Source organism: Biomphalaria glabrata, chromosome 1 (assembly GCF_947242115.1).
Source record: "Biomphalaria glabrata chromosome 1, xgBioGlab47.1, whole genome shotgun sequence".
Taxonomy (NCBI): domain Eukaryota; kingdom Metazoa; phylum Mollusca; class Gastropoda; family Planorbidae; genus Biomphalaria; species Biomphalaria glabrata.
The window spans coordinates 16,062,679-16,084,739 of NC_074711.1; the positions used below are offsets into that span (position 1 = coordinate 16,062,679).

Below are 22,061 nucleotides of genomic sequence, written 5' to 3' on the forward strand. Positions count from 1 at the left end.
GCGCAATCAATCCAAATGTTATTTCCAATTTAGACTCACTTTGTTTTCAGTTTCTGTTGAAGTAACTAAATTATTGAATTGTGTTGGTATTTGACTGGAGTTTTGTTGTTATTGTTGACATGTTTATTTGCATGTTGCTATGTTCTATTTTCAGATACATTTTTTAAAAAGTATATAAGTGACCTTGAAGTCGCGCTTTTCCCCATTAAAGTACATTGAAAATAAAATATTTTTTTTCCTGAAACGCCACGATGTTTTTGTTCTTTCTTTTGTTATTTAATTTTGATGTTTCCTTTCAATTTTTTTTGTTAAACATGTTTTCTACTTGTGCAATTTATTGCTGTCCTAGTTAGTTTCAACTGTCTATTTGTCTCGTAGAATCAGTCTTGTCTTTCAACTGGTCAACATGAGCTACTGATACACTAATTACTGTCAGAAGATGTACATACTACTCACGACCTCCTACACCGTCACCCTCCCCCCATTCTCCCTCACCCCCCACTGTGCCGCGTGCCTCACTCTCGCGCGGCACACAGCTCACCCGCCCACCACGAACAAGAAAATTCTTACAAATTTCTTTTTTTTTTTTTTTTTGTTTTTGTTTCGCATTCTGTTCCGTAGTGAATTTTAAATGGTTCTTCATAGGAGTGGGGTTTTTTTCTCTCTTGATCTGAATACACGGAATGACAATTCTGGCCTGAATCTGACGTGACTTAAGTCCAGGGTGTAGGCAGGGAGCTAGGGACAACCATGACAACAGCCGCGTTAAACCGTTTCGTTTCTGTGAAAGCCTGTGCGAATCCTGTGGTCAATTCCAGGGAGCCGAGGAAGCGTTCCCCAAAATGAACATCTGCTATCTTGGTGCGTTGGTGGTGGTGTTCTCATGGACGTCTGGCGTTCATTGTCACTGACATAAACGTTTTTAAAAACTTTTTTTATTGCATAAAATAACAGTTGCTATTTTTTTAAAAAAAATTGTTAAGAGGGTTTTATATACACACAAAAAAAACACGCTACGTCAAACCGACAAACTGGCCCGTGCGTCCAATGTTTGGGAAATTTCAGGAGTGAGAGCTACGTCCAGTGAGTATATGTCCGGGTTAAACTGACCAGTAGGTGTGGACAGTGCTCGATAGTGAGATGACACTCACAGGTAAGACAAGAAAACATTCTAGAACAAATGTATATTTTGTTTTCTTATTATTAGTTGACATTTTTCTTTTCGTTTCTTGACTTAATACATTGGTATGTTCTGGATTGAATATTCTTACATCCCAGCCCAAATCTCCTTCAAGAGGGTGGGGGGATAAAAGAGGGTAAATTTGAACCTGGCATCATACAGAACGCACACCATACTACAATGCTGCTATTAGATTAATTATTATTTATTTATTTATTGCATTACTTTGTTTCGATTTGAGAGGCGAGATGGTCGAGTGATAAAGAATTTTGTTTGAGAACCGAAGGGACAATTTTGAACTTAGGATTTTGAACTTCGGGGTTTTCAGAAAAACCTGAATCCAGTCAATTGTAATGGGTACCTGTGTCAACTAAATAATTCTGATCGTAAACAGTCGATGATTGAAACTGATAAGCTTTACATCGTATGCCTGACGAATCGCAAGGTCTAAAACGAGAAATGTCCTTTTTTTATATTGGGTTTCACTATTCTGTTGCAAAATTGTATTTAGTAATTTGAGGCCTACCAATCTATTTTAGGACTAATTAAGGATGCATTAAAACACGCAAGTCTTTGAGACCTGGTGGCTCTATAGAAGGCATATGAAACACGTTCTGCTTTAGGCTGGTGAGGACAGTATAGAAGCATTACTAAGCATTAGGCACTTGCGCTGGATCTGACACTTATCCCGAATGGGGACGACTGCATGCCAAAAGCGATCATTTTGGGCGAGCTTAAAGGTGGATGGCGTAACAGAGGTGCCCCGTAAGTGCTATAAAGATTAACTCAGGCGCCTTTTGCCTTCACTTGCCTAGGGAAAAGTAACTAGCAGCAGACGGCCTGTGAATAAGATAGTTGATACCCAAAGAAAAACCCTTGTAAGAAAACTGGCGCAGAAGAGGTAAAGAGAACTTAAATAGACATTCTGCGGACAACGGATTCGGATGCATCAGATGTGGGAAAATATGTAGGTCACAACAGGGTTTCTGTGACCACGTGAAACACTGCACTCATCGTTACTCTTCGGAATCAAAGACATTGATATTCATTCATTTATTCGGCATGAACACACGAATAAATGCACAAACGAATATTATATTTGACAAAATATATATGCAACAATTGCATTACCGAATTCTAAACATTATTCAGTAACATCTCAGAGTGATGATTAGACCAAGTCAATGATGGAGGACTGATCGAACAAAATTGTCTCAACATTTTTAAAAGTCGTTCAGTATGTAGGCACTAAATTCTACGTTGTTATTTTCTTTGAGTTCCATTGCTTCCTGGACGATGTCCTTTGAGCTCCATTGCTTCCAGGACGATGTCCTTTGAGCTCCATTGCTTCCTTTACGATGTCCTTTGAGTTCCATTGCTTCCAGGACGATGTCCTTTGAGCTCCATTGCTTCCTGTACGATGTCTTTTGAGCTCCATTGCTTCCTTTACGATGTCCTTTGAGTTCCATTGCTTCCAGGACGATGTTCTTTGAGTTCCATTGCTTCCTTTACGATGTCCTTTGAGTTCCATTGCTTCCAGGACGATGTCTTTTGAGCTCCATTGCTTCCTTTACGATGTCCTTTGAGTTCCATTGCTTCCTGTACGATGTCTTTTGAGCTCCATTGCTTCCTTTACGATGTCCTTTGAGCTTCATTGCTTCCTGTACGATGTCTTTTGAGTTCCATTGCTTCCTGTACGATGTCTTTTGAGCTCCATTGCTTCCTTTACGATGTCTTTTGAGTTCCATTGCTTCCAGGACGATGTCCTTTGAGTTCCATTGCTTCCAGGACGATGTCCTTTGAGTTCCATTGCTTCCAGGACGATGTCCTTTGAGCTCCATTGCTTCCTGTACGATGTCTTTTGAGCTCCATTGCTTCCTGTACGATGTCCTTTGAGTTCCATTGCTTCCAGGACGATGTCCTTTGAGCTCCATTGCTTCCTGGACGATGTCCTTTGAGTTCTATTGCTTACTGGACGATGTCTTTTGAGTTCCATTGCTTCCTTTACGATGTCCTTTGAGCTCCATTGCTTCCAGGACGATGTCCTTTGAGCTCCATTGCTTCCTTTACGATGTCCTTTGAGTTCCATTGCTTCCTGTACGATGTCTTTTGAGCTCCATTGCTTCCTGGACGATGTCCTTTGAGCTCCATTGCTTCCTGTACGATTTCCTTTGAGCTCCATTGCTTCCTGGACGATGTCCTTTGAGCTCCATTGCTTCCTGTACGATGTCCTTTGAGTTCCATTGCTTCCTGTACGATGTCTTTTGAGCTCCATTGCTTCCTTTACGATGTCTTTTGAGTTCCATTGCTTCCAGGACGATGTCCTTTGAGTTCCATTGCTTCCAGGACGATGTCCTTTGAGTTCCATTGCTTCCAGGACGATGTCCTTTGAGCTCCATTGCTTCCTGTACGATGTCTTTTGAGCTCCATTGCTTCCTGTACGATGTCCTTTGAGTTCCATTGCTTCCAGGACGATGTCCTTTGAGCTCCATTGCTTCCTGGACGATGTCCTTTGAGTTCTATTGCTTACTGGACGATGTCTTTTGAGTTCCATTGCTTCCTTTACGATGTCCTTTGAGCTCCATTGCTTCCAGGACGATGTCCTTTGAGCTCCATTGCTTCCTTTACGATGTCCTTTGAGTTCCATTGCTTCCTGTACGATGTCTTTTGAGCTCCATTGCTTCCTGGACGATGTCCTTTGAGCTCCATTGCTTCCTGTACGATTTCCTTTGAGCTCCATTGCTTCCTGGACGATGTCCTTTGAGCTCCATTGCTTCCTGTACGATGTCCTTTGAGCTCCATTGCTTCCTGGACGATGTCCTTTGAGCTCCATTGCTTCCTGTACGATGTCCTTTGAGCCCCATTGCTTCCTGGACGACGTCCTTTGAGCTCCATTGCTTCCTAGACGATGTCCTTTGAGCTCCATTGCTTCCTGGACGATGTCTTTTGAGCTCCATTGCTTCCTGTACGATGTCCTTTGAGCTTCTTTGCTTCCTGGACGATGTCCTTTGAGCTCCATTGCTTCCTGTACGATGTTCTTTGAGCCCCATTGCTTCCTGGACGATGTCCTTTGAGCTCCATTGCTTCCTGGACGATGTCCTTTGTCTACGTCATCGTTTTCTTTTCTCTTGACAAATAAAAGAAAGCCACCATAAGCTCTAGTTGATTGTATAAAACACTATGGATGGCTGCCTGGTCGTGTGGTATGCAATGTGGGCTGTCATCTTGATGGTCCCGAGTTTGAACCCAGCCCGTCACCCAGTCCGTCACCATCCTCCGCTGTCCTGCTGGAGATTTATGCCTAGGATGTAATCATCTTCAAATCTGAAGTAACATCCGAAGCATAGCAAACATTCAAACTCATAGACTAAACTTGACACACAATTATTATATAGTTAACCTTTAAAGGGATTTGTTTTTCTTTAAAATTGACTAACGCTATTTCATCGCGTCTCATTTGAATAAATAGCGTTTCCGTGGGGCACATCTGTAGCGCTTTAAAGACCAGCTTAGGTGCCATCTTGCTTTAACCGATATAGAAGAGAGCACCTGGTTGCAGGTGACTTCAGAGCGAAACAGCTGGAGGTCACTTACGAAGGTCGTGGGATACACAAAAAGAAAATCTACTGCCGAGGTTAGATGTAGACGCCGAATAGAAAATCTACTGCCGAGGTTAAATGTAGACGCCGAATAGAAAATCTACTGCCGAGGTTAAATGTAGACGCCGAATAGAAAATCTACTGCCGAGGTTAAATGTAGACGCCGAATAGAAAATCTACTGCCGAGGTTAGATGTAGACGCCGAATAGAAAATCTACTGCCGAGGTTAAATGTAGACGCCGAATAGAAAATCTACTGCCGAGGTTAAATGTAGACGCCGAATAGAAAATCTACTGCCGAGGTTAGATGTAGACGCCGAATAGAAAATCTACTGCCGAGGTTAGATGTAGACGCCGAATAGAAAATCTACTGCCGAGGTTAAATGTAGACGCCGAATAGAAAATCTACTGCCGAGGTTAGATGTAGACGCCGAATAGAAAATCTACTGCCGAGGTTAGATGTAGACGCCGAATAGAAAATCTACTGCCGAGGTTAGATGTAGACGCCGAATAGAAAATCTACTGCCGAGGTTAGATGTAGACGCCGAATAGAAAATCTACTGCCGAGGTTAGATGTAGACGCCGAATAGAAAATCTACTGCCGAGGTTAAATGTAGACGCCGAATAGAAAATCTACTGCCGAGGTTAAATGTAGACGCCGAATAGAAAATCTACTGCCGAGGTAAAATGTAGACGCCGAATAGAAAATCTACTGCCGAGGTTAGATGTAGACGCCGAATAGAAAATCTACTGCCGAGGTTAGATGTAGACGCCGAATAGAAAATCTACTGCCGAGGTTAAATGTAGACGCCGAATAGAAAATCTACTGCCGAGGTTAGATGTAGACGCCGAATAGAAAATCTACTGCCGAGGTTAGATGTAGACGCCGAATAGAAAATCTACTGCCGAGGTTAGATGTAGACGCCGAATAGAAAATCTACTGCCGAGGTTAGATGTAGACGCCGAATAGAAAATCTACTGCCGAGGTTAAATGTAGACGCCGAATAGAAAATCTACTGCCGAGGTTAGATGTAGACGCCGAATAGAAAATCTACTGCCGAGGTTAGATGTAGACGCCGAATAGAAAATCTACTGCCGAGGTTAGATGTAGACGCCGAATAGAAAATCTACTGCCGAGGTTAAATGTAGACGCCGAATAGAAAATCTACTGCCGAGGTTAAATGTAGACGCCGAATAGAAAATCTACTGCCGAGGTTAGATGTAGACGCCGAATAGAAAATCTACTGCCGAGGTTAAATGTAGACGCCGAATAGAAAATCTACTGCCGAGGTTAAATGTAGACGCCGAATAGAAAATCTACTGCCGAGGTTAGATGTAGACGCCGAATAGAAAATCTACTGCCGAGGTTAGATGTAGACGCCGAATAGAAAATCTACTGCCGAGGTTAGATGTAGACGCCGAATAGAAAATCTACTGCCGAGGTTAGATGTAGACGCCGAATAGAAAATCTACTGCCGAGGTTAGATGTAGACGCCGAATAGAAAATCTACTGCCGAGGTTAAATGTAGACGCCGAATAGAAAATCTACTGCCGAGGTTAGATGTAGACGCCGAATAGAAAATCTACTGCCGAGGTTAGATGTAGACGCCGAATAGAAAATCTACTGCCGAGGTTAGATGTAGACGCCGAATAGAAAATCTACTGCCGAGGTTAGATGTAGACGCCGAATAGAAAATCTACTGCCGAGGTTAGATGTAGACGCCGAATAGAAAATCTAAATCGACCACCGAAGGACAATGGTTATGCCTGCGCTAGGTGTGGCAAAATTTGAAGGTCACAGCTGCATTCCTCATTATTCTGCGGACTCGAAAGACAACCATTATTATTATTTGGATGAATAGTGACTGAACGGGTGTAGAACAAGAAAGACACAGAAACAATGTTATACAGAGATCTCACTTTTTTACTAAACGATCATTGTCTTTAACCTCTGTCTTGTCGCCTTTGTTCCACTATTCCTAGCTAAGTAGATCTAGATGTACTTTAACCGTCATTCCATTTCTCTATCTAGTTTGTCGGTCATTTGCGCGCTGGCAAAAACTCACAATATTATTCAGTTCTTCTATTTATAAAATGACTCACGAACACACACACACCTCCACACACACACACGCTCAAGTGCCTGGTTCAATAAGGGTGCGACCCACACACACACCTCCACACACACACCCGCTCAAGTGCCTGGTTCAATAAGGGTGCGACCCACACACACACCTCCACACACACACCCGCTCAAGTGCCTGGTTCAATAAGGGTGCGACCCACACACACACCTCCACACACACACCCGCTCAAGTGCCTGGTTCAATAAGGGTGCGACCCACACACACACCTCCACACACACACCCGCTCAAGTGCCTGGTTCAATAAGGGTGCGACCCAGTCAATGTTCTAGCCAAAGTTTACCATGACATGAGATGATCCTACAGTTAATTGGTCAAGTGGTCTTTGCGGTATCTCTGGAGGAGGGGGAGGATAAAATGGAGTACAAAACTAGGGCAGAGAATTAAAGGCTCTCGAAAGTCCGTCAACTTGTACACAGCTCAGAGTGGCGAGGGGCTAGTGCTCTTGTCTGCCGAAAGAAGCGTCATGGATTTGAAACAGGAATTTTTAAAAATAATCTTTATATGTTTAGAATCAATACCGCTGTAAAAGCTTAGCATTCAACTTTTAAAAAATCTTTATAAATTCCAGTGGACATCAGAAGTATGTTTCTATAGTGTTGTGAAATGTCTTGGGATCAATGCCATTGTTTCAAAACAGAGATTAAGTTATAACCTGAAAATAGTGACAGACATTACTTTCACATTACATTAAATCTATATTTAGATTGTAAATAAATGTACATTTAGTTCTGCACACTCAACTCATGACATCAAAAATAGAGTACCAATAAAGATTTATTGACGTGCAGACCAAAGTAACTTTTTTACCATAGTTTGCAGAGAAAGGTTCTCTTTTAGTTTGTATCATGTAGAGAAAAGATGAACTGTCAAAGATTATCTTGTTTAGGAATGGAAGAACCATATCTTTTGATTTCTGTAATAACAGATCCATATTTCAGAAAGGTTTTATTTCCTTCCAATGTTGTTCAGCTGTATATCAATAAAAAAAAAGGTCAAATCCCTCCAAGAGTAACCGCAACTTATTAAAAGTATAGGTTCAATATTTTTTTAATTTGAATTCGATATTATGTATGATACTTATTGAAAAAACAAACTAATACGATATTATCCGAACACACAAATGAAAATCAATTTTTAAAGATTTTTTAAGAGTAACGAGACTGGAGAAACGGAGGTAGGGCACGTCCAGATCACTAGCGGATCCAGAACTTTGAAGTGGGGGGGGGCGATTTTTTTCCAAACCCTAACCCTAACGCCCAATAAACCCTAACCCTATGCATAAACGTGCGTAGAGCGCGCGCGCACACACACACACACAAACATATATATATACATATATATATATATCATTTCTCAACCTTCGTCGAAAACAAAACAACTGGGGCAGCGCTATAAGGTTCTCTTGTGGGGTTCGGGGCGAAGCCCCGACGACAAAAGCGTTTTCTTGCTTTTTTCACTGTAGAAACGTATTCTCCTGACATCTACAGCTCATTATTCATCAATGGAGTTCGGGGCGAAGCCCCGACGCCAAAAGCATTTTCTAGCATTCTTCACTGCAGAAACGCATTCTCCTGACCTAAAGCTCATTATTCATACTATTAAAAAGGACCTTTCGAATAATGTTGTACTTGAAAAATATTCTAATATAAATGTATAGGCCCATAATACATTGCAAATAAAACTGATTTGTTCCTTGAAAAGATAGGATATCCCACATATTTAGATTTTTGCTTTGAGGATCGCCGCCGAAAATGAAAATTTTTGATAAATAGTATTTAAGAAAATATAAGTATAAATTGTGAGCTATAGTCCCAAATTTATTTAACTAGAAAAATATCAGATTGAGTAAAGGTTGGGAAAAGGCGACTATGAAATCGTTATTTGGGTTTAGAACTCATCTCAATCATGACTTTTATACTGAAAAATTTCGTTTGAATTCTAACTTTTCCAATGCATAGTCTTTCTTAAAATAATTATGATAAATTCATGTGAAATTACATAAACTTTGGTCTGGAAATGGGAGGGGCGGTAGAGTGAAAACGATTAATCCTAGCTCCTTTAATAATTTCTGCTAAAGATTGCATTGGGCATTAAAGAATAGGTATGGGGCGACTCGATATAAGAATTTAATTTATAGTATATATAAATTATATTAGTGACAGATTTTTTTTAATTTTGTAATTTCTTAACTATAATACAAAAAAAAACGTATTGATTTGTCCGATTGGGGAAATGCGATTGCATGTATCGCCCCTCCCACCTGGTACAACCCTTTTTCATTTACTAATGATACAATTTGAGATTAGAGTGTGGTACGACATAATATACAATGGGTCACATATCAATACGTAGTTTATATTATATAGATGTTCAACTAATTTTGTTCACAAACTATGATTCTCCACAAAAATAGGACCGCTCCCCCCCCCCAGCACTCAGAGGGGGGAGGGCAGTACATGCAATCGCCCCCCCCTCACCCCACCGAATCGGCCAAGATAGCAGAAAGGGAGCGACATAATATACAATTTATATATTAATTCAACTAATTTTGTTCACAAACTATGATTTCTCCATAAAAACGGACCGCCCCCCCCCCCACTCAAAGAGTTTATGTGGGAAAGGCAGTAGAGGTATTCGCCCCCCCCCCCCCACCAATCGGCCAACAGGGAACGACATCATATAAAGATCGGTTAAAATATCAATAACAAGTTTTAAAAATATAGATATTTAATTGATTTTGTTAGCAAGCTGTGATTTCTACAAACAATTTGGACCGCCCCCCCCCACTCGAAAGTGTAGGGGGGGGGGGCGGGATTGATACCATCGCCCCCTCCCGACCCCACCAAATCGGCCAACATACTATAGTGGGGGGGGCGAAATAATCTAAAAATAGGTTGAAATATAAATAATTAGTATATATTTTTAACATAAGTAATAAATTCGTATACCAATTGTGTGAATCCTATACTAAAGTTCGTCCGCCCCCCCTTCGGGGGGGGGGGGGGTCGGCCGAGTGGGGGGGGGGGGCGATCGCCCCTACCGCCCCCCCCCCTGGATCCGCCAGTGGTCCAGATCAAGATTTGGTTGAAAAGTTTTGACAGATACAAAGATGGTTTCTTGCTCGTTCGGTATGCGCGCTGGACGGTCGTGATGTCGTTTCGGTGGTCCCTGGTTTATATCGTCTGCTGCCATCCCACGTCGTCCTGTTCAAAGTTTGGACTAGGATTTACATTGTGTTCAACTCACTTCTGAAGCAACATCCAAAACATGCACAACATTTTACAAACAAAACTAACAATGAATGAAATGTTGACATCGGCAACACGTGATAATTGTGCTTTTTTTTTTCTTTTAATTATAATATTTTTAAGGCAGGATATAAGGCAGGTCAGGCTACTACTCAGGGGACTCCACAATATAATTATGAAATATATCCGAATTTCAGAAACTGTTTTACATTTTTTCTTTTAAACATTTATTTTCTCCTTTTGTCCGACAAAAGCTTACATTGAACAGTGTTCGTAATATGCATAACGCAGCTCAGAATTTAATGTATTGCGTTAACCCAGGACCTCTACAGACTCAACAATATGCTTTTTTTTTTTACTAAAATATTCATATTAAATTTTTCTTAAGAAAGAGAACAAGATTAAATTTAAAAGTAATCGATTTCTTTCCTCTAAAATATGGCATGCTTTTAAATACAAGTATTATTATTAAGTATTATTATTAATAAGTGAAAAACAATTAATAAAGCTTTCAAAAAAGTGTGGGGGTCTGCACAAAAATTCTTTCCCCGGGCCTCCACGTACTTCAATCCGGCCCTAGATATTTTCCCAATACAACATTGTGAGTTCTAGGACTGCAATATGTACAGCGTGCCTTTCAGAAAGTAGCTATTTCGTTCAAACATAAGAAAAGATGTTAGAAAAAAGATTTTCTTAACAGATGACTGTGTAAGTAAAGCTAAAGATTTAAATAGATCATTATAAGCTTAATTCAACCTATCCATAATCAAAAAGTGCTTACTTGAATTATTATCTTAAAAACGAATCAGTATTAATAATAATAATAATCTTTATTATCCCAGATTATCTTACAACTTGTGCATTACACTAAACAAAACATTACAACTATAGAAAACCAAAATATACATTCACACCAGGCTCACTTATAATTTACTTGTGAAAAGTTTATAGTAGATAGTTCAATTCTATAGCATGATTTGATTGCGTGGTCAATGGCGATACAATCTTTGTCGTTGTTTTCGTGTCTGTCTTTTCAATCGGTGTCTTGTATCTCTCTTGTGGTGCTATTTATTCTCTGGCACTGTCAAGATCGAGCTTCGTTAGAGAGTATCAAAATTCGTTGTAGCCTCTTTATCAGTGTCGACTGAGAAATTTTCTGGTGATGTGGCATATCTGCAGCAGTACCGCCACCCTGACAGGCAACGAGAATCTTCTTAGGCATGTAAAGGGCCTTGAATGTGTCTGTTTTATCAGTTGTCATTATACTCTCAGTTGATACAACAGCAGTGTATATTGCTACAGTAGACAAGTTCCATAACCGAGCTTAGGTTCCCATATTTTCTTTTCAATGTCTGTTTGCCTTATATTGTGGGATAGTGGTACGGCGATGTCTATGATTGTCTGAGAAAGGGTAGATCATGGCGATTAAAACCAACCGTTTTATCAGTCACAATAGGCCTATCCCAGTACAATAAGTAATCGGTAGACTCGAGAACCTCTTGTCACTTGTGGCGAACATCTGTAATAAGGAGGTGTATTGTTCTTAATAAGCCCTGTGTTAATGTGTTATTATTATTATTATTATTATCATTACATTATTGTGATTATTACTCTTTTGTGTAGACTTAGATTATTATCTTTTATGAACTACTTCTACTAAGCTCTTAAAACATATCCAGAAATCACCAACTCTGAAATCACCAACTCTGAAATCACCAACTCTGAAATCACCAACTCTGATGAATTTTTAATTATATACTTCCTGTAGTTAATAACTTTTGTTTCACCCCAGCCCACAGAGCACAACTCCTCTGTCCTGCATCCTCTCTGTTCAAGTCCAAGCTAAACCTCCCCACGCTCTTGTTCTCCCCTTGGAACACATTGAAATGGCGCCCATTCTTAGCAGAACTGAGCTGCCATAAATCCCACATTTCGCTGACAGCATACCAATTCTGATCCCAAAAAAAAAACTGCCGAATCGCTACATTTAGTATTGCGTATTTGTTCCATTACTGTTAGCTTTAATTGTTGTTCATTACATTCTAAGCGAAGCAATTCAATCTACAACTTTTAGTTTAGTTTGTTTTACTCTGACGACACACACATAAAACACAACATTAATATCTTTAATAGCATTAAATATTCATCAGTTAAGATTTTTAAAAAACGCATGCCAAGTTTGAACATGAAACATTCAGGTCTTACGCAACTTTGTTGAAGATAATAATAATGATAAAATTAAACTTTCTGAAATGAGATAACTGAACAGCTATTGAAGACTCTTCAGCTTCACAATTCAACTTGTTCTTTTATTTTAAAAAAATGCACTGTTGAAAGGTTGACTATTGATTTGGGTGACAAGTCAGACAAAAGTTGTAGAACTACAAATAACCCAAACAAATTGATTTTTACGACAATGTTATTTTGTTGTTTTTTTACCAGGAAAGAAGTTTTCTTTACTTGTCCTCATAGGGTTTAGTAAAATGTCCACACTAGGGTATAGTAAAATGTCCTCACTAGTAGTGTATAGTAAAATGTCTTCATTAGGGTATAGTAAAATGTCCACACTAGGGTATAGTAAAATGTCCTCACTAGGGTATAGTAAAATGTCTTCATTAGGGTATAGTAAATTGTCCACACTAGGGTATAGTAAAATGTCTTCATTAGGGTATAGTAAAATGTCCACACTAGGGTATAGTAAAATGTCCTCACTAGTAGGGTATAGTAAAATGTCTTCATTAGAGTATATTTAAGTGTCTTCATTAGGTATAGTAAAATGTCTTCATTAGGGTATAGTAAAAATGTCCTCACTAGGGTATAGTAAAATGTCCTCACTAGTAGGGTATAGTAAAATGTCTTCATTAGGGTATAGTAAAATGTCCTCACTAGGGTATAGTAAAATGTCTTCATGGGGGTATAGTAAAATGTCTTCACTAGGGTATAGTAAAATGTCTTCATGAGGGTATAGTAAAATGTCTTCACTAGGGTATAGTAAAATGTCCTCACTAGGGTATAGTAAAATGTCTTCATTAGGGTATAGTAAATTGTCCACGCTAGGGTATAGTAAAATGTCTTCATTAGGGTATAGTAGAATGTCCACACTAGTAGGGTATAGTAAAATGTCTTCATTAGGGTATATTTAAGTGTCTTCATTAGGTATAGTAAAATGTCTTCATTAGGGTATAGTAAAAATGTCCTCACTAGGGTATAGTAAAATGTCCTCACTAGTAGGGTATAGTAAAATGTCTTCATGGGGGTATAGTAAAATGTCTTCACTAGGGTATAGTAAAATGTCTTCACTAGGGTATAGTAAAATGTCCTTACTAGGGTATAGTAAAATGTCTTCACTAGGGTATAGTAAAATGTCTTCACTAGGGTATAGTAAAATGTCTTCACTAGGGTATAGTAAAATGTCCTCACTAGGGTATAGTAAAATGTCTTCATGAGGGTATAGTAAAATGTCTTCATGAGGGTATAGTAAAATGTCTTCACTAGGGTATAGTAAAATGTCTTCACTAGGGTATAGTAAAATGTCCTCACTATGGTATAGTAAAATGTCTTCACTAGGGTATAGTAAAATGTCCTCACTAGTAGGGTATAGTAAAATGTCTTCATTAGGATATAGTAAAATGTCCTCACTAGGGTATAGTAAAATGTCTTCACTAGGGTATAGTAAAATGTCTTCACTAGGGTATAGTAAAATGTCTTCATTAGAGTATAGTAAAATGTCCTCACTAGGGTATAGTAAAATGTCTTCACTAGGGTATAGTAAAATGTCCTCACTAGGGTATAGTAATGCCACACATCACACATCAGTAGAATTCAAGTCATGAATCTATCTAATCTAATGGGAAGAACTCCACCCTTGCAAACATATTCCTCAATAATGTAAAAAGTTATTTCCCTTTTTTCGATATAAAAAAAATAATTAATTACCAATAATTCATTTTCCATTGTCCGTATCAAATAAGATAATTAATTAACAGTAATTAATTGACTAACTGGTTGACTTTTTTAAAATTAATTAATGTCTTGTCTTAGCCAATTAATAATTGTGCCAAGTTTCAACTTGATCCAAGAATGGGTGCGGGAGAAATAATGTATTCAGACAGACAGAGTGAGTAGATGTAAGCTTTGTAAACACAGGATGAAATCTATATTAATATTGCTGTCACATTTCTTATTTCATATGCTAGGACTAATTCGTACAAGTGCTCCTTCTCATTTAGTACCATGGAACGTGCTGTCTGAATCAGCTATTAAAACTTAGCCACGTTGAAGTCTATAATCAACATTCACGATAAGGTAGACACATTTTGAAATAGAGCAATCATCAGGCTCAACCGTTGCATTATTGGCTAGAAAAGAACAACAACCTTTATTTCAACACAACCAAACAACAACACAAGCAGTAAAGTTAATCTCACGTCTGCTGTTGTGTTTTGTAACGACCTTCGCCTTGGGCCATGGAGAATGTGATGAAGCCACCGTGAAATAGATGAGAAAAGTCTTCTTAGAGAATGTCCTTACTCGTTGTGCTATAAAGAACAACAGTTTAGGGATAGTGTCTATTTATCTATTTTTATTTGTACAACGTTTATATTACCTCAGTCTGTCTAGTCAAATGTTTGTGCACCTTATTTCTCCCACACCCAAACTTGGATCAAGTTGAAATTCATACTTGTAGCTGACAAAATCATTTAAAAATAAAAAAACCAGTTAGTCAATTAACTATTGATAAATATTTATTATGTTTGGTATTAAACAAGGGAAAGCAATTGTACTTGACATATGTTGTGGTATAAGTTGAATTAGTCCCCTTTTTACTTAGTGTACAGAAGAATGTTCTTACAATCTGTGCATTACACCAAACAATACTGGTCTAGGCTTATCAGGAATTGATGCAGACCAGGTCAGTGCCCTTTTCTGAACTCCGAGAAGCCAAATTTTAGATAATCTTTTGCACCTTCAAATCAATGAACTTCTTGATAGTAGCAACGTAACCAGCAGTGCTTCGACATAAGTACAGTTGCAAGGATAAGCTATTAGTGTAATGAACTAGAAAAAGTTAATCAGGAGTTGATGGCCGACCAAGTCTGTGGCATTTACTTCTTGATGGGGGAAAGCCTGGGTGGTAAATTTGAGGGTGTTGGGCTGCCCACAGGTCAACAATCGCCTCTCTTCCATACTGACCATTTCAAAGGGATGGAGAGCCATCGCAATTTGGGGTCAGGTTGATGGAGAGCTAAGGAGATCTTACCACTGTCCCACTGCCTACGGGTTCCATAACCGGATTTTCTTTTAGGGTTACCTGGAATTCGAAGAAGACTATTAGCACTGTGCACGATAAGCATTCATCGCCAGCTTGTCCATCTTGACGACTACAGTCAATAGTTTGTTCGCTTTCTGTATTTTATTTCATGAAACAAACATTTACAGTCCTCTCAATAACACAACAAAAGGAGGAGGGGCGCACTTGTTCTTTTCTTTAATAATCTAGGTAACAAGAAAGTTAAAGCTACGACTAAAGCCATAGGTCGCAATTTGCACCCCCTTGAAAACAAGATAATGCAGGCGCCCCTGCAGACAGAGCGTGTTGATATAGGCTTTGTAAAAATATTTGCAATCGCACAGATTTATTACTGTTAGTCTAGATAAATTACAAATTTAATTAAATGACTGATTCAAACTAATTAATATGATTACACTTAATATTAACTTTGTTTTTTTTATTATTTTTTCTTGTTACTTTTCACCCATGTACATGCAATTAATTCTCTTTGTGTCTTTATGTCTTCAACAGTCTTACTGTTTATTTCCCCAATATGCATAGAGTACTTAAGCTTTTTACCAACAAAATACTTTTTAAAAACGTGTATAAAGGACATGCTTATACACTTCCACCAAATCTAGATCAAGACCGAGTTTAAAAAAAAAAAAACTGAAATTATTTTTGTATACTTTGTAAAATTATACAAGTCAAAATATCACGTTTTTGAAAGGACTTTCACGTTTTTGAAAGGACTATCACGTTTTTGAAAGGACTATCACGTTTTTGAAAGGACTATCACGAAAATCTCCGAATGTAAGGCATTATTGATTCAAGAGTTTAATAAGTTAATAATTGTATGCACGAAAACATGTTTTTAGAAAGCAATAAACCTCTTTTCCAATGTAATCTACATCTTTGCAAAAAATCGCTCTATAAGAAACCAAGAATATTGAATGGATTTTTCACATCTAAAATCCTAGAACACATAATATGTAGCAACACCTGAAGACACACAGAATGTCCTTACTCCATACCAACATAGCTTTAGGAATTATAGATCATGTAAAACACAACTAATAGGACTAATTGATGATTTTTCAAAAGGTTTAGATAATAGTGAGCAAATAGATGCTATCTTACTAGATTTTTCCAAGGCTTTTGACAAAGTTCACCACCACAGTTTGCTTAAAAAATTAAATTATTTTGGCATTGATGGTCTATTGCATCAGTGGATTAAAGATTTTCTGATAGGGAGAGAACAAACTTTAATAATGAATGGCTCTAAATCAACACCGATAACAGTAAACTCAAGGAACAGCCTTAGGTCCACTACTATTTTTAATTTACATAAATGATTTACCAAATTGCATTAGTTCAGGAACAAAAGTCAGATTATTTGCAGACGAGTGCATAATATATAGAACAATAAAAACAACACAAGATACAGAAATTTTACAAAGAGAATTAGATGAATTACAGAAATGGAAATCAAATTGGAGCATGTCTTTCCACCCAGAAAAATGGCAGTTATTAAGAGCAGCAAAAAAAACTAAAACAAAATTAATTCCACTTATCTTATTCATGGTAAACTAGTAACACAGACTAAAAATGCAAAATACGTATAGGTGTTATAATAAATGAAAAACTGTCATGAAATCCCCATACTGATGAAACTATCAGAAAATCAAAAAAGCATTAGGGTTTATTAAAAGAAATTTCTATAAATCAAATAAGAACATAAAACTAAAATGTTATTTAACCTTGGTTAGGCCAATAATAAAGTATGCATCCTCTGTTTGGGAACCCTCAACTCAAGAAAACATTAAGAAACTGGAACAGACACAAAATAGAGCAGTGAGATTCATAACTAACGAATATTCACATTTGATTCGAGCAGAGGTTCCCAAACTTTTTTGTCTCGTAGACCCCTTGCCATGTTTTCTGGTTTTTGGTAGACCCCCTGCTTTCACTTGCAAATTTTCGCAAACTCATCAACATTGTTTTCAAACTTATTTCTAACTGTAGTGTGTTGAAGAGTGAAAAAATAATTTAAAGCTACACAAAAATGTATAGAGATCTCTCTTTTTTATTGATAAAATTCAAATTTAAACCAATTAAAATAACTATTAATATGCATTGCAGGAATCACCAAAGGTACTGGAAATTTTTTGTTTGTTTGCAAGGTTTATCATCCGTTGCTACGGATATTATTTTTCATATAGGAATTTGTTGTTCTATGAAGTAGTCCTTCAAACGTTCAATATTAATGAATTAATTAATTTGCTTTATGTGTCATTGTAAAAGTTTTCGCATAGAGCAGTTTCTCGTGTATTTCTTGATCTTACACATGTGGCTCAACTATTGAGTCTGTGGAACTGTTTTCACTAACAGAAGAAGGAACGAAGCTGAGTAACTGGCGTGTAAACCAGTCAGCTTGGAGCAGGAAGGACTCATTAGCCTTGGCTTGCTACCCACCTAGCAGGAGGAAAACTGAATTTAAACCTCTGCTGCCTTGCAGCTATATCAAGTCATGGAAAAGGCTTCGAGAGTCAACCCTGAATAAAAAATCAGAAGCCAGCGAATCTTAGGCAGTTTGCAGTACACAGCGCTACACGCTGTCAGTGCCCGTGAGGCTGCTGATCCCAAACTATTACATACGTCGTTTGAGAAGAATTACATAAGAAGCTTTTAATTTTATAACTCATGCCACTGATGTGCCCTTGAACTGTAGTGTTGCTTAAAGAAATTATTTTAATAATGTCAGATATAGGTTTGTGTAAAACAGTTTTTAAAACGACAATGGCTGGCCAAATCAATGTTACCTATAGTGTTTCCCGTATTTGGCTATGAGTAAAGGGATATTGTTAGACAGGGGTGGTGAACCTGTGGAGCATTGCACCATTACAAGTGGCGCATTTCACCCCGAGAAAAAAAATCAAGAAAAAGCATGCCTGGTCGCAAAATCTGATAATAACCTATTTATAGAAGAAAAAAAAGTTCCACGGCTCAATTTTAAAAAATCAACGCTGTCCAGTCTCCATTTCTTTTTGTTAAACATTAGTGACATGTAGACAAAGTTAAAAAAATATTGAAATTAAATATAACAATTTTTCGTTTGAATAGTAGGATAAATGTTTAAAGGATTAGCTAAAGTACAAATCATATATTAGTGACTGCAATAATTACATTAATGGGATGTAAAAATGAAAGTCATGACCTTTTTAAATGAAATCTGTTATCGTAGACCCCCGTGGACATCTCATAGACCCCCAATTTATTTGTTCACTTGGAAGTCTTCGTAGACCCCTAGGGGTCTATATAGACCACTTTGGGAATCACTGGATTAGAGTAACACTTTTATTAAACTCACTAAATTTAGACAGCCTTCAGGATAGAAGACTTAAAGGTAAAGTAGAAACTATACATAAAACACTGAACCATAATTTATAAATACAAAAACAAAATTTAATAAAATATTCAGTGAGACATAAAGATAAAGGCACATTCCTTGTTCCATATTCTAGGACAAATTTGTACAAATGCTCCTTCTTCCCTAGCGCTATTAGAGCGTGGAATGGGTTGCCTGAGCTAGCCAGGAAAACCAGTGACTTGGCAGAATTTAGGTCAATATTTGAAGTGTCTTTGTATGCTTGGTTGTTGGCTAGGGTGTTCAACTTTTGGTACAGAATGAGTCACCCAAAAGTCCTCGGAACATATTATTTAATTCATCGACGAATATTAGTCATTTCCGCACGAAAACGATGTAAGCCTTTTGAATGTTTGTGAATTCGAGTGTTTGAAACAGACATTTGATTGTTTTCAAAGCGTTGTAATGAATTTGATGAATCCAAAAATGTTTATGCTATCTCAAACTCAAGTTAGCTGAGATCAAGTTAGCTGAGGTAAAGTTAGCTGAGGTCAAGTTAGCTGAGGTCAAGTTAGCTGAGATACAGTTCAAAAAGTTTTTTTTAGTTTTAAATAAGAAAACACAATCGAAGGTTGCAGCGCTCTTTAGCGATGAATGTGAACTACAGCAACGAGTTCCATTCCAACACCATATCTTTGAGAAAAAGTATTTTTGAACTTGTTCAATACAGAAGTAAATTTGATGCAGAAGTTCACATTTGTTCTGATCTTGCAAAGACATCAAATTCCTGATCTGGTGAAACAGAAACAAAGTTCAACCATCGAAATGACGTTGTGGTTTTTTTCACAAATGGTCGCAACACTTTTGTAGCAATGTATGACTCAATTGCTAGAGTTTATTACCATGTCCAGTCTTGTTTTCCAAATGGTCACATAATTATAAAATCATTAATATAGTGAATACGCAATTGAAAAGTAACCAAGTCATAAAGATACAACCTCATTTATTTCCTATTTAGCTATTAGCAGAAATATTTAGTGTTTCTTGATTAAAGATACAGCTTTGGCAATTCGTATCAGCTATTTACAATTTGATTTCGATGTTATATACGCCCCCGCCCCCCCCCCCACCAAAAAAACAACAGATTTTACGGTTGGAGTCGCCGCATAGTGGCCAAATGCAAAAAGGGGTCAAGGTACTAAAACGGTTGAGAACCCTTGATGTAGAACTTATACTAATGTTAAATGGCGAAAATAAAATCTATAAGTCAGACCATCCTCCTAGTCATGATCTTGAGCGAGGTCAGCGGAAAATAAATAAAAAAACCCCCAGAGAAATACATTATTATTATTATTATTATTGAGCAAAGAAACAAACGAGTACTCATTCTCTGGCGTTTGCCAGGGTCCAGTTTCTTTAAAGAGAAACAAAATTCATATTATTATTATTATTATTATTATTATTATAAGGGTTTTTTTCTTTGTGACAAAACTAAAGATTTTCTGAAGTCTAATTTTGTCTTTGCATTAATCCCACACTGGCTGAAGTAGATGAAGACTTTCTTGTCGTCTCCTCAAATTTAGACAACAATTATTTGTGTGCCTTTGATTGTTATTTTGGAGAGCACTTCAACTCAAGAACATAATAGATGTATTTCTACATTGTATTTACAGACTAACTTTCCACTATAGATAATATTTGCTGTTCTAAAAGTATATGCTCATGTACTAAAAGGTATATGGGGTTACTTTGAACGCGTTACTTCTCCCACAACCATTGTCGGATTAAGTTGAAACTTGAAACAGGGGATTGAATGCGTCATGTCATAGCCAGAAGGTTTACAGTGAGTTTAAATGCTAAATTTTAATGACAGTTAAAGTGAGTTTAAAACATTTTGACTTTCAATTATTAGTTAAAATGCTACATTTTCATAACAAAGGTAATATATTACAGTTAAAGTGCGTCGTTTTTAAGACTACATTACTGCAAACATGTTTTTCTAACGGTATATAATTAACGGTTTGTATATCTTGACAAATGCACTGGTCAAGGCTTGAGATTTCTCGGAGGCCACACTTCTGTTTGTTTCCCTTGAGCCAGCTCTACAAGGTCAAGCAAGAAGTAGGACAGACTACGTTGAACAATTAGATCGAACCATTTTTGACCGTTAATCAAATGTTCTCGTGACAACTTCAACCCGTCTTTGTTTTAATTGGCGTTCACGCCCCTGTCTCTCCTCCATTCACACACTCCTGGAAGTGTGTCACGTGATTTATAGGTTAGCATTGTGCCTTTACCTTTGATTCCATCTGAGGTTTGATTCGTGTGAAGTGACTGCAGCGGTAGTTCTGGGGATGTTACTCTTTAAATATGTTTTAATACTTTCATGAGTATTGATATCCATTATTCTTGGTATTGGTACCTCAATCGAACAATGAAAGGTCAAAGTTTAAAATAGGAATAAATCTGCCTTCGTTTTGATCTAAGTTTTGAAAGTCAGACAAAAACTGCTACTAGATATAAAAACTTACTTACTTTTAATGTTCAATAAAAAAAAAAATCAAAGCAAAAAATATTTATTTAAAAACAAAATATTTTTTAAAATACTTTTAAAAAAAAAACAAAAAAAAACCCCGCTTAACTAAAGGAAATAACTCCGCACTTAAATAAATATATCTTTCAACAATGTACAAGCTATTTCCATTATTGGATATAAAACAAAAGAATGAATTGCCGAAAATAAATAAACAAATGGATTATTTTCAAACCCATGAATGTGTTGTTAGGTACTATCAATAGATGTTCCTCAAGTTTCAACTTCATCCGAGACTGGGTGTAGGAGAAACAACGTGCTCAAGTATCTAAGGGGACGAAACTCTATATATTAAGTATTTAGCCGTATATGTGAATACTGAATGATTAATTTCCCTATTTGGTATCAAACAAAACAATTAATTACCAGTAATTGACTAAGTGTTGTTGTAAATTCATTCGTGTCTTGTCTATGCCAATGAATAATTGTGTAAAGTTTGAAGTTGATCCGAGATTGGGTGTGAGAGAAATAACGTGTACAAATTTTTCACTAGTGAGTTGATATAAGTTTTTTTAAAACAGGGTTAACCAATGCACATTTTATGAATAGATTTACAGACAGGGGCGGACTGGCTATGTGGGCATTCGGGCAAATGCCCGGTGGGCCGATATCCTAATGGGCCGGTAGGACCACAATAATCATCTTCTTTTTTTAAA

The 22,061-nt window shown here is 37.5% G+C and overlaps 1 protein-coding gene across 1 annotated transcript in view; it reads left to right on the plus strand.

The window, feature by feature from the left end:
* Window positions 1-602: 602 nt before the first annotated feature.
* LOC106073203 (bursicon-like) overlaps window positions 603-22,061 on the plus strand; it is a 43,824-nt gene continuing 22,365 nt past the window's right edge. Inside the window, exon 1 of the mRNA XM_013233706.2 lies at window positions 603-1,153. Within this exon, the coding sequence (XP_013089160.2) occupies window positions 1,141-1,153 (13 nt within the window). The 5' untranslated portion in view covers window positions 603-1,140. The remainder of the gene's footprint in view (window positions 1,154-22,061) is intronic.